The sequence below is a fragment of the Magnolia sinica genome, chromosome 6 (genome assembly GCF_029962835.1).
Source record: "Magnolia sinica isolate HGM2019 chromosome 6, MsV1, whole genome shotgun sequence".
NCBI lineage: Eukaryota > Viridiplantae > Streptophyta > Magnoliopsida > Magnoliales > Magnoliaceae > Magnolia > Magnolia sinica.
The window spans coordinates 38,106,581-38,120,588 of NC_080578.1; the positions used below are offsets into that span (position 1 = coordinate 38,106,581).

General features: G+C 39.9%; 1 protein-coding gene across 1 annotated transcript in view; it reads right to left on the reverse strand.

Moving 5' to 3' along the window:
- LOC131248674 (mediator of RNA polymerase II transcription subunit 15a-like) overlaps positions 1–14,008 on the reverse strand; it is an 83,595-nt gene that overhangs the window by 68,084 nt on the left and 1,503 nt on the right. The window contains exons 3-4 of the mRNA XM_058249060.1: positions 5,435–5,546; positions 3,778–3,892 (exon numbers count right to left, since the gene is read on the reverse strand). Coding sequence (XP_058105043.1) covers positions 3,778–3,892; positions 5,435–5,546 — 227 coding nt within the window. The remainder of the gene's footprint in view (positions 1–3,777; positions 3,893–5,434; positions 5,547–14,008) is intronic.

The following is a 14,008-nucleotide window of genomic DNA, read 5'->3' on the forward strand; positions in this document are numbered from 1 at the left end:
CTACATCATTATCCCAAGGTCGCAACCTTCAGGGGAGCTCCGTAAGACCACACATGCCTTGTCTTCCCCAACTCACTACCCCTCTTTTACGTTGCAGAACAAAAAGAAAGATCAAACCGAGAAGGCGCCTCACTTATCCTTACCCCAAACCATTATATCATGCTTCCCTCCCAGGGCAACACAACTAGATACAATCTAATAACAATACATGCTCCTCCACCTCTTCATCAAGAAGAGGTCTGTTACAGGGAAGGGACCATATAACTCTCTCCCAAATGTAAGAGAAACACTGAGCCACCTTAATATTGATTCCTATAGACAGCCGAGCCATCAGCAGGAACTCTGCATGCGATGACTGATTGCCAATCCACACATCTTCCCATAATTGAATTTTTCCTCATTGTCAAGGAAAAAGCGAACGCCTTTAAAGAACTTGGCCTTAACAAAAGATAACCCCTTTTCCAAATGGTCGAAGCTCTATAAACAAAGGAGTCCCTAATACTCTACCCTCCATCCTGGCATCCATACTTATTAGCCATGAGCTCCTTCCATAGTGCTCCGTCCTCTGCCCCAAACATCCATAAACACCTCCCCAACAGAGCAAGATTCATCAACTCTAGTTCTCTTATATCGGTCCTCCTTCATACGAATTCAACACCTCCTCCCAACCTAAGAGACGGAACTTTTTATTCTCTTCTGACCCCTGACACAAGAATTCCCACCTTAAGCATTCTAGCCTGACTAACACCACCTTTGGGCATTTGAATACCAACATGAAGTAAACTGGCAAGTTCGAGAGGGCAGCTTTTATGAGAGTAATTCGGCCGCCAAGGGGTAGTTGCTGGCCCTTCTACCGAGCCAATTTCCTTTCAAATCTCTCCACTACTCCGTCCCACAAAAGTTTAGCCGACTTTCCTATGCAAAGAGGCAAACCAAGGTAAAAGTGGATGGGAAGGAGCCCGCCTCGCATCCAAATATCTTTGCCAGCCACTCGACTTCCATCTTGGGCATATAAATACCCATCATCTCGCTTTTAGCGATGTTAACTTTCAGTTCCGCACCTCTTCAAAACATCTAATAATCATCCATAGTTTTCCACCATACTAGCATCAATGTCCTAAAACATAATCATATCATCAGCAAACTGAAGATCGGATATTGGAGGACCTGGCCCTCCAACACTGAACCCACTTAAAAGACCAACTGCCTACCCATATTCCAGCATTATACTCAATGCTTCAGCAACCACAACAAAGAGGAGCAAGGATAACAGATCTCCTTGCCTAATGCCTCTTGAACTTTAAAAAAAGCCTTTTGGAGACCCATTGATTAGAACTGAGAAGCAAGCTTAGCTTACACACTCCTTTATCCACCCCCTCCACTTGCTTCCACATCAAACCTGGCTTAGCATGTAATCCAAGAAGTCCTAGTCAACATGGCAAAGGACTTCTCAATATCCAACTTGCAAGCAAATACTTTTCGCCCCACTCTTGTACCTCGAATATATGCACTAGAGAAATAAGCCCACTATCCAGAATATGGTAGCCCATCACGAAGGCTCCTTGGTTCTTAAATATGATGCTTGCCAAGACTAGGCAGAGCCTGAAGGCTAAGACTTTAGCAAGGAAATTATATGGCCCTCCGATAAGGCTAATAAGTACCAAGTGTCTCAAGCTTTCCATACCTGACACCTTCGGAATGATAGCTATAAAGGATGCCTCGAGGTTTACTGATAACTACTCCTTTGCAATGAATTCTACCATGAAGTTCAACACATCTCCTTTCACAAAATCCCAAAAAACCTGGAAAAAAAATGCCTAGAGGAACCAATCCGAGCATGGAACTTTATCCCATCCCAAAGAGAACACAGTTTCCTTTACTTCCTCAGAAAAAGGTCTTTTGAGAGACTCAACCTCTTGGCTGCCAAGCTCTGGCCTCCAATCTTCAACAGTCAATAGCTCATAAAAACACACCATTTCCTTACATACCTTGTCTTTCTCCTCTATCCTCCTTCTCTCCACATGATGCAGGACAATTAACCACTTGCTCTAAAAGCTCGAACTGTTAGAGTATGGCGAATTAATCCCTTTATCTCATCGCTCAGGCCCCACGTCTCATGGGTTAGGACCTCGGCCGAACCCCCCTCATGGGCCCCAAATCACATGGGCTGCCCACCCCGGGTGTGTTCCTGCATCCCACGGGCTACCCCACTCGAGCCCAATGTGAAATGTGCATTAATCACCCCCGGTGAGGAGTCTCGAACATGAGACCTCTCTCGTGGGCCCCAAATCACATGGGTCGCCCACCCCGAGTGTGTCCCCACATCCCACGGGCTACCCCACTCGAGCCCGATATGAAAATGCCCCTACATTAATCACCCCCGGTGAGGAGTATCGAACACGAGACCTCCCGCTCTAATACTAATTTGATGCAGGACAATTAACCACTTGCCTTAAAGCTCGAAATGTTAGAGTATGACGAATTAATCCCTTTATCTCATAACCCAGGCCCCACATCTCATGGGTAAGGGCCTCGGCCAAACCCCCCTCGTGGGCCCCAAATCACATGGGCCGCCCACCCCAGGTGTATACCCGCATCCTATGGGCTACCCCACTCGAGCCCAATGTGTAATGTGCATTAATCACCCCCCGTGAGGAGTCTCGAACATGAGACCTCTCCCGTGGGCCCCAAATCACATGGGTCACACACCCCAAATGTGTCTCCTTATCCCACGGGCTACCCCACTCAAGCCCGGTGTGAAAATGCCCTGCATTACCACAGCTATGTTGCTGATCTTGTTACACCTCGCCCTAGCACTTGTGACACTATAGAAAAGCCTTGCGTTTTTGTCACCCTCCTATAACCATGTATCCCTCGACCACTGTCTCCATTTGATCTTTTCTTCCTTTAGACCAGCTGAGTAAACTTTTGCAAGCTTGCTACGAAAATTTTTCCCTTCCTCTGACAAATCTGCTTCTTCCGCCTTTATATCAAGAGCTTGAATATTACTAAGGATATTTTCAATTTCAATCTCCCTTTTCCCCAACACTTCCCTCTTCCAGACTTCAATTTTTTATTTCAAAAGCTTCAGCTTCTTGCATAGTTTAAAACCTGCATAACCCTCCACATTGAAGGACCCCCACCAATCTTTCACTAGGTTGGGTACCCCTCCACCTCCAACCACATTATTTTTGAATCTAAGGGGCTTCAGGCCCAATCCTCCTCTACTACTTCCAGTAGGATAGTGCAATGGTCTGACACAAGCATTGGTAACTCGCATTGATGTACTAGCAGGAACCGTTGCACCCAATCGGCGGATAGTAGGAATTTGTCGTTCCTTGACATCCCTGCCCAATCTTATCCGTTCGACCATGTGTACTTCCTGCCTTCCATTAGAAGGTCAATCAGTTCATTGGAATCCATCCATTCAGAGAATACTCTCGTGCTGAGATTGATCCTACCCTTGATGGATTTTCGTATGTAAATCTGGTGACATTAAAATCACCTCCCACGCACCAAGGACAATCGGCTTTGGCACGGACCATGCTTAATTCAGCCCAATATTCCTCCCTTTTTGCTGCTACGTTTCACCCATTAACCATTATAAACATTGACTGCCTTTGGAGACCTCTAATATGTAATAACCAAACTCAGGTTTCCCCATGTAGGCAGCCATATTAACATACATATAAAGCTGAAACTTAAAAGAAGCTTATGCGTAAAGCTGCTCAGTAATTGCATCACGTACAAAAAGACTTGGTTCTTTCAAGATGTTACCTGGGTCTAGGGAATTCTGGTTCCCAGTGGCAGAGTTTGATAGTGTCACACCACTTGTTTGAGATTTAGTCTCCATCGTAAGCATCTTCATAGATATTTTCCGCAGATAATCATCCTGAGGAAAACGAGAACTTAAAATAACCACATATTCACATCCCTCTATATTAGTATTCAATACTAAGAGCTTTGCTAGGCCCACACGCATGTGCAATAAAGTTCATGTATGCACCACAAGTGCCAGCATTGCACAGTAGGTCCAAGATCCAATAAACAAATTAGAATGGTACCACTATATTGATGACCTGGGCCAAGAATCAAGTTTATCCATTGGTCGGGTGAGCCATAGATGGCAAAACAAATGCACAGCTCTAAAAAACTCGGTTGAAGTTATCTAACCCATCCACCTGTTTCCAATATTGGTGCCCACATACTGAGTGGTGCAGATATATTTTTCAGAACAAATATGTACAAGGACAGACCAACCTGATGGATGGATTGGATCTTGCACCTATGTGCCATGCTAGCAAATGTGTAGCATTTACATGACCTTTATTCAACTGCCGTGTGCTCTTAGCAAAGCTCTAATAATAAAGACCTCAATAAATAAAGAGGAAATGCCAAGTACTGACAACTGAAAAAATAAAGAATCTGAGGATAAATAAGCATGTACAAATTGGCAACATCATATCATTAGTAAATTTACGAGATTGGCCATCCCATTAGCTAGGAATAAGTTTTACATTCTTCCAGAGTTATGTATCTGTGTGTTCCGTGATATTTGAGGGTGTGTTAGTAAGAACTATCAAATTGAATTCCAATGGCTACTCTAATAAAATGCATATAAATAAATTGTAGGAACCTTCCTTAGCATTCACATTGAGGGCCCAGGCACCAAACTGCAATCACAATAGTTTCAAGTCAGACTCGAAAAAGACCCAAGTGCAATTTGTGGGCTACGTACTAGTCATGAATAGGAAATGTCATTGATTTTTTGTCATTTCCTCTTGATTAAACTGCGCGTTCACAATTAACTCACTTGTGCATCAGACACAACATGAAAGTCAGTAAAAAAAAAGTTATATGTTGACAAAGACTGTCTTCCAACATAGTTGGCTTTAATGTTCAGCCAAAATTCAAGTTAATTAGAGAGGATGTATTTATCACGAAGCACATGTGTCAACTGTCAAGAATGTGTCCTGTCAAGAATGTGTCCAGTGCCCTTTTAACAGACGGTTCAAAGAAGTTTGCTGATTTATCAATGTTATGTCTAAATGATTGTCGGACATGACTGTCTAATGACCAGCATTCTTTTCTTCTTCTTCTTCTTCTTCTTCTTCTTTTTCCATTTTCTTTTGGGTGCTTTGCTCAAGCAGGAAGACTTAAATAATTTACCTTTACCTTTGAAACATGTATAGGATGATAATTAAGATGAGAAATTGTTCTCGAAGGCAATAGAAATTTGCAAGCACTCAATTCTTGTAGATTGCATGTAGACTGTTTTTGCATTGTATGGGAAATTTAGGGAATGAAAAGATCCATTGGAACACTCAATGTGGTTTACATGTTAAAATTTTTAAAAAACAAAGAAACAAAAAGAACAACTAGCAATATAAAACCAAAGATGCAAAGAACAAAAGCCATTTGGAGATGGATGTACCTGACTTGTGGCAGAAGTAAAAATCTTTTCCTCAAATCTTGCAGCAATTTGCCTGAGTTCCACTAACCCATTGGGAGCAGAAATCGGCAAGTTCATCTTTAACGTGTCCATTCTATGCATGTGAAAAGGCAAGTATTAAAACATTAATGACTGTGCTGAAAATGTTAATAGTAAACCAGTATTATTATAGGCAAACTCAAGAAACTCATAACTGGGATGAATAATTCAGCATTAGAATTTTTATTTTTATTTTTGAAGATTAGCATTAGAAATTGTTAGGAAGAAAATATATGAAATTCCTAAAGCTAGGAGTTAACTCTTCAAATGAGAAAAATTCACTCCTAACCAATGATACCCAAAACTTCAAAATAGATAGCATATCCATAATAGTGTACAATACTTCAATTTTATGCATAAAATCCAAACCCAAGCCGCATCCCTGCCACATCCATGCTGCATCTAGGGCTAGAAATAAGTTGACCTCAATCAGCAGCAGCATTTGCATTGGGCCCACAAATGCTAGAGCAACATGACAATTTTGAGATGTATATTTTTGTTTTAGAACAATTCTCATTTCATTTCTCCAAGTATATAGAGTTCTCTGCCATATGATACATGGATTCATCGAGTTTCAATTAGTTGGAAATGATAGAGCTAGATGCCCGCAACTACATATTTTATTCTCTTTGGGGGGCATCTGGAATGAAACATTAAAATTTTAACGGAAGTCAAAAAGAAACCAAGAAAGTAGGTAAGAATAGTTAAACTGAAGCTTTGGATGCATAATTGAACCAAATTGCAGTTATTGGTTCGAAATAGAGGAAATGGCCAATTTTTAATTACCTTCCCTATGTATTAATATGAGGAAATAGTCTTCAAATTATAAATACATTCCTTCCAATCCAAGTTCAACTTCAAAGTAACATAACTGTTATCTGGAGGCTAATCCCACAATATGAATATTAAGGGAGGAGGTGACTGCAATTCAGCCATTTCCACATTATTGAACTAGTTATCACAATTCAATTCAATAGTGCATCCCAACAAGGCTTGAGGCTATTCAGTCACGGAATTGGATATAAAGATTATTATTTGAGTAAAGGTTGCATCCAGCTGTCCAATTTGATTGAATTGCAAAAATTCTGTTAGAGTACACAGCTGTTATACGTGAGGTGCACTAGTCTATTCTGAGCATATTTAGTATATCGTTCCATGGTCCTTCGTAGCACCATAACTTTAGGAGATTTCAATGCATCCTTTTAGATTAAGTAGTCAATTGGTGCTATTTCTTGTAATCTATGATTATTACGAATAAAGATTTCTTAGGGTAGGATAATCAAATCCTTTCCCTCTCTTCTCCTCACACGATTCTCATCTCCCTCTTCTCTTCTCAATCTACATGGTTGGCATTAGAGACTCGTTTCTAATCCTTCTCCTTTTCTTCCTCTCATCACTTTATTCCCTTTCTCATCTCTATTTCCCCCTTCTTTCTTTCATTTTCAAAGTTTTGAGGGTCCACCATCCCCACCTGTGTTTGAACGACCCTATATGATGGTGAATGATGTAGGACATGAAATTAAATATGATATGCAAGATTTCAAGCTTTAGATCATACCGATTTCTAAACAATCACAAAAATCCACGTCCCACATACGATCAAACATTCAACAAGGGGAATCTACGGGGGTCAGTCTACACAAGTTAGGGCTAGATCAGATAAATTTATAAACCAAACAATGCTCAAAGGAGTATAAGATTCATCCATTTTTGCAAAGGATTGCTCCCCAATTCAAGAGATTCACCATGTTTCAATTCAGGGGAAAATCTAGGGTTTGCAAAAGTTGAAAAACTTAGAATTTGGGATTATCTAGGGTTAGGGTTAGGGAATTTAAAGTGAGAGAGAGAGGAAAACAGAAGAAATACGGAATCTGAGATGGTTTCTGCGTGTGGACAGCAGGCCAACCTAGGCGCACGTGCATGATTGCTTGGCCGCACGTGTGTGGGGCCCACGAAACTAAAAAAGGCCACCAAGGGCTTGGTCGACTAGGGGAGGCCAACTCTCACACCAAGTTTCATGACGATTCGCCACCTGGTGTGTGCATGGTGCTCCGCCGAAGTTTTAGCCCCTCTGGTGGGCCAAAATCTAAAAATCTACTGTGGAGGGAAACTTGGGCAAAAAGAAAGGAAAATCTGAAGACAGGAGGGTTGTGGAAAATGGTGGATGTAGGGTGGAGGAGATGGGGACGATTTGGGATGGTTGTGGCTTCACACCACGGTAGTTAGCCCTTCGAGAAAGGAAGGGTTTCGCACCCAATTAGCTTCTTCAACTCAAAGGGATAGAGAAGAAGAAAAAAAATGCAGAATTTTATTCATAAACTTTAATGAAAAAATACCTACATGGGGTTGCCTATTTATAAGAAAAACCCTAAACTCTAAAAGCCGCGCCATGTGCCCACACTAATACTTAGAGACGAAATAACAAAAATAACAACTAATCAACGAAATCAAAACCGTTCATGATGTATCTAATAACGATAATAATCAAGAGTCAAAATCCTAGATCATCTAGGGTAGTGGGCCATGATCATGAGATCCAATGGTGGAATCCACATGATGATCCGGTCCACTCCAATGCTCCATAGCAAAGTTTCCTAACTAAGAGGTCCTCCATAGATATCATCATCAATCCAGATCGATAGTGGGGCCTTCTTCCTCCTTGAGTACGTACATAGGGTGGGGGGGCGTGCATGTGCACATGATATCCCCATCAGTGAAAGGGAACTAGGATCTCACCCATAATCATCATAGAGGGTCCCCCATCCTCACCAATAAATGTCTATTCTAAGAAATTCTATTTAAAAAATAAATTAAAAATATATATCTTAAATGACCACAGCAAGGCTAGCTCCACTGCCTTCATGGTGAACGAATATCCCCCTAACTAAAATTAAGACCATTTCAGTCCGGACTCAAAACACGTGATGCAATCAGCTCCAAAGGTTAGGTCCTTGTATCTCTTTCAGACTGTGCTATAGCGATGCTACGATAATCTAATCATCGTACTCTACACTTCTAAGTAGTTGTTTTCCCTACTTTACATAAGGTAAAGATTTAGATAGAATTTGGATATGATTAGGATAGTTGCTAGTGAGGTGTTAGCACCAATGCAGAACAGGTCGAATCTAGAGTAATGCAATAGCAATTCGACTAAATCCCTCCTTGAGGGATTTGCTCTCAAATATGACACATGTTGGCTAGCCTTTGAGAGAACAAAACTAGGACTACACAATAGGTATGAATATCAGTATTGTATCGGCCGATACGGCTGTATCATTTCCATATCAACACAAGACGATACGCGATAAGGGGTCGTATAGGCCTAATACAAAAAATAATAATAATAATAATGACCATTATCGGCTTACACGACGCGTATTGGCATCGATACGGGGCCAATACCACCAATACAGGCCAATACGCCCATAAAAGCCCAATTTTGAAAAGAAAAAAAAAAAATCAAATTTTCACTCATGTTTCCTCCTTTTTTTTTCATTCAAACCATGGAAGAAGTTTAAAAACTCATTTTATGTTAAATCTAGACCTATTTTGGAATCAAAACAAATTATTTGAATGGGATTCGATAAATTGAAGCAAAGTGGACCATTATGGGAAAAATCAGAAAAAACAGTAAACCTTAACTTTCTTTTTTATATTTTCATCTTCTTTTTGTTGTATTTCAATATAATGGGCCCTAGTTCACCAAATCATGCTTAATTTGTGTTCAATGTCCATTTAGTTGATCTTCAACAAGTCAAACCAACAAACAACATTCTCATCAAAGAATGGTCCGATGGTATCATATGCAAGTCCAAAATATTTTTAAAAATTGATTGATTCTTGAATATCTTATTATTCTCTTTTTTACTGATATTTTTCTTAATTATATCTTTTAAAAATTCAACCAATATGAGACAATATTGTCCGATACAAACCAATAATGGCACGCGACGCCCATATCGTATCATTTTTTGGCAAAGCCGATACGCCCCCCAATACTGATATTATAAACCATGGACTGCACACATGTTAGTTTAGCATCATTTTGAAAATGGTGGTGACTCATCCTCACGCATTGCACTGATATACAGCTATCCAAACCACCCATTGTGGGGCCCATCGTGGATGAAGCATTTCTCTAATATGTCACTGATGAAGCAATCCTAACCATCCAAGCAATGGTTATCAAATGGATGGTTAAAAGTAAAACAGTGAGCAGTACAAATTTGAAAGTAAAAATACAATGGTTAATATCATCTTCACATGGCAAGTTTTCGCTCATGCTCCATCTACAATTGGTTCAATGATTTGGACCAACTGGATAGCCATACAACTGTGTCGTGTTTGTGGTTGAAGACTCACCACAATCTTTTCAATGGTGCAAACTGACATGGGAGTCTCACCCAAAACACCAATCAATTGCAGGTGGCTTTACACTAAAATTGTCGTACAATACCATCTTTCTTGTCAAAATGGCATTGCTTAAAGCATCCCTCCCATGAAAACGGTGGGCCCCACAATTAAGATCAAATGAAACAAAAAGCAAATAGGTCATCTCATTATGTCAGAAACATGACCTCAATGGGCAACAAATGCTTAACTCATCTTACATGTAGACCACATATTTGATAACTGGACTAAATGGGTTTTGGGGTTTGAAGAAAAAAAAAAATAAAGGCATCTACAAATTGACATGCGTACAATTGATAGATTGGATCTCACACACATGTGACATGATAGCATATGCGTGACATGCATATGGGATCCTCTGTACACACATGGACGCTTAGCAAGCCTATTTGTAGAAAGGGACTTATCACATGCAGCTAGCTCTGGGGCCATTCGGATGCAATCAATATTGTCTAAGGTCATGTAGTCTTGGATAGGCTATCTAGATTATGTTGTCTTGGACTGGCTATCATATTCAGCGTTTCTCAAACCCTACACTAAAAATGGACTGTGGCACATGTGTCACAAGTTGGAGCTTAACACGTGCACATTGACGCATGTGGGGCACTTGAAGATTGATGGTGGGACGTGCGGCACATGAGGGGCACTTGAACATGGACATATATGGCACATTTGTCACATGTGCACAAATCATTATTTTTCTGCGTTCACTGAATCATGGATAAGCTTTCCTCATCCTTTTTTTTTTAAGGTACTTTCCTCAACTTTGTTACACCCTTTTCAAAAGAAATGCTATCCTAGCTTTATCCATCTTTTTTTTTTTTTTTTGAAGACACAGGGTGGTCCCCACCTCATTTTTGAAGTGAGACTAATCCCTGCTTTATCCATCTTTTAGGGACAAGATGTCCTTATTTTCATCGGTTTTTGTCCATAAATGGGTAAGACAAGCTGCTTCCCCAGGCATTTTATGCTGGAAACAACTTTCATTATATCCAAACAGCCCCTTTAAGTTTTTCCTGTCATGCAACACCATCTTTCATGCCAATGTGCCCCTTGTCTAGGATCTCTATACCATGCAAACGGTCGGCCCACGACAAAAATCAATTTCCTTGGAAATGAGGTAGATCCGATTATTAGGTCACCGACACCTATAAGTTGAGTCGGAACGTCAGTTCTACATTAAGTCAAAATGTGTGGTCCGCCAAATGCAATTACAAATCTGATTTTATGACATGCAATTTCTATTATGGGCCTACCATCTGCATGGTAGAGATTTCTTACTCAAGTGGCATGTTTGAGAGAAAATATTGTTGTATGAAAATTTAGCATATAATCATCCATGCCTTTAGTCCTCTTTTCCTAAAAAGCAGGAGCCACGATTATTGCTATTTTAGAGCAAATCACCCCTAGGGAGCAACTAACCTGGTTGGTTTGCTCGAAACTGGGCAATTCACTCAAACCACTGTAACATTAACCCTAACTCACAACTTAAACCAGCTAAGGACTCAATAAATGAAGCCCAACCCAAGACCACTAGCCTGGATCTCTTGAAAACTTCCGAAACTGAACAACTCCAATTACAAAAGCATTGATTATTTCTCTCAACCTACAATGCCCAAATACTTGCAAGGAAGGCAAGCCTCCAAAGGACCATTCCTTCTTTTCCTTCCTAAGACTGGGCAAATACCCACAAGAAGGGCAAGCCCAAAAATTGCGAATGGCACTAAATTCCATGGGATCTTTCCCTTTCCCCTAACTGGGCTATAACTCCATTGCATAAATTTCCTTCCAAGGAATCAATTATGGCCGGAGACATTTTGAATTCCACAAGGGAAAATCCCCAAATAGCATCCACTCCCAGACAGTGAAGAAGAAAATTTAAACCATTTGTTGGCATGCGTTGCCTGCAGCGGAAGAAGAGCATAGGAATATTGTGACTACTAGCATAGTAGTATAGAAGCTAGTAGGTTTTTGGTTTTCAACCACAATCCATTTTTCTTTTATATTGATCTGCAATGGATGTTGTGATTCTTTCATATCCCTATATTAGTCAAGAAGTAATTTTATAAGTATTTTCTTATTTAGGAACTTTCATAATAACAATGCTTTCTTATTTAAGTAGTTTCCTATTTTCTCATATCTTGGTTAGCTAGGAATTCTATATTTAGATTTCATAGCTTTTATTGCAGATTGTAAGGGCTGATTATAAGTAAGGTCTATGGCCTATGGAATAAGATATGTTGGATGATATTTTCTTATTTTTTTTATACGGTAGTTGTTGTGTGTGTGAGGGGGGGATCTCTAGTTCAAGACTAGAAGACTATTGAGCTTGCTCACAGTCTTCTATTCATGATCTCTACCATTCGGCTAGAGGATTGCCAGGCCTTTTCCCTTAATCTCTTTCTTCCTTTATTGATCTATTTACTTCCCCTTTGGAGTTTGCATTAAATTGGAATCAGAGCAAGTTCTACTCTTGCGAAACTTAAAGAATGTAATTTTCTCATCTCAATCCTACCCTTTCATCTTTCCCCTTCATCATCCATTTTCTTTTCTTTCCCTTTTCCCATCCCAAAATCACCAAATCCCAAACCATTCATTTTCCTTTTTCCCCCCAAACCCTTTCAACCCTAACCATACCTTAAAAAAATGTTCATATTCTCTTCCAACCCTACTATATCCTAATCCCGTTCCAATCCATCAATTCCTTGCCTAGAATCTTTTCCTTACTAATTTTTTTTTAAAAAATAAATAAATAATAATAATAATAATAATAATCCCAAACCACATAACCTTAGATCTAGAATCTAAGCCTATATAGTCAGTCCATGTTCTTGTTTAGAGATGTCGTGGATAGGAAGATGCCCATACGCCTCATACAATTATCCCCATCCAAACTTTCCTACGCATCCATATCTATTGCGTTATTCTGATCTGGCCCATTCTGACTACCATGATTATCATCCCTATTCATCTCGAGTCTCACCCATCTTCATATGGGTCTTCTAGAGATTCTTTTCAATGGCCCTCCAGATCTTATGAGCAACTACAACCACATGTCGGCTACTCAAAAGTATCCCATTGCATAGAAATATCATTGATGCCCAAGAATGTTCAAGAGACATGGGAAGAGAATTTGCAGGAAGTCAAGAAGGAGATTAGAGCATTCAAGGAAGATATTGTGAATGAATTCAAGGAACTAAAGGAGCTAGTGAGTGCTTTCTTTGAGCCCTCGATTGAACAGGAAAAGCTTTACGGGCTTCAATCTATTTTATCTAGCGTTCCAAGGAATGACGTGGTTATGGATAATGTGGCAACCCAAAAGGAATCCTCCTTTGGATTGGTTGATGGATCTATGGATGGGGATAGATCAATGGTCAAATCGGAAGAAATTCAAGTAAAACCAGAAGATCAATTGACAGATGATCTAATTGAAGAGACTGAAGGTTTAACAGATAGGGATGATCCGATGGTCAGAGAGATGGATAGTGCTACAATCATAGTAGCAAACTCCATAAAGGTCAACACACCAATACCATCTCAACATCAATCAAGGTATGCAAATCAGAAGCCAACTGTGACCACGGGGCCACAATTAACATTTAGAATGTGGAAGGAAAAGATGGTGCGTGTATCAACACAATATTATGCACCAACTACCTGTTAGGCGTGCAGATCTCCACCATCAACTACCAGCAAAGCCAAAGAAAACGCGCTACAAACAAGGATCTTCGCGGGAGATTATGACTACCAATTTAAATTTGAGGATGATTTTTTTTCAAAGCCGGGTGTGAAATTGATGCAACCAAATGGCCACATAAGCTTATTGATCAAGATTTGGGGAAAAAAAAAGGCACACATCTCACACGTGTACGCTTCACACGTGTGTACAAGAAAATGACCACTTTTTTTAGCCCGTCACTACTTTCCTTTTCTTTTAAATCTCTACATTATAAAATTCTCTTTTTTCTTTCATATCTTTATATTAGGCAAGAAGTAATTTTAAATTTTTCTTATTTAAGTATTTTCTTATTTAGTCGCTTTCTTAATAACAATGCTTTCTTATATAGGTAGTTTCCTATTTTCTCAAATCTTGGTTAGAAAGAAATT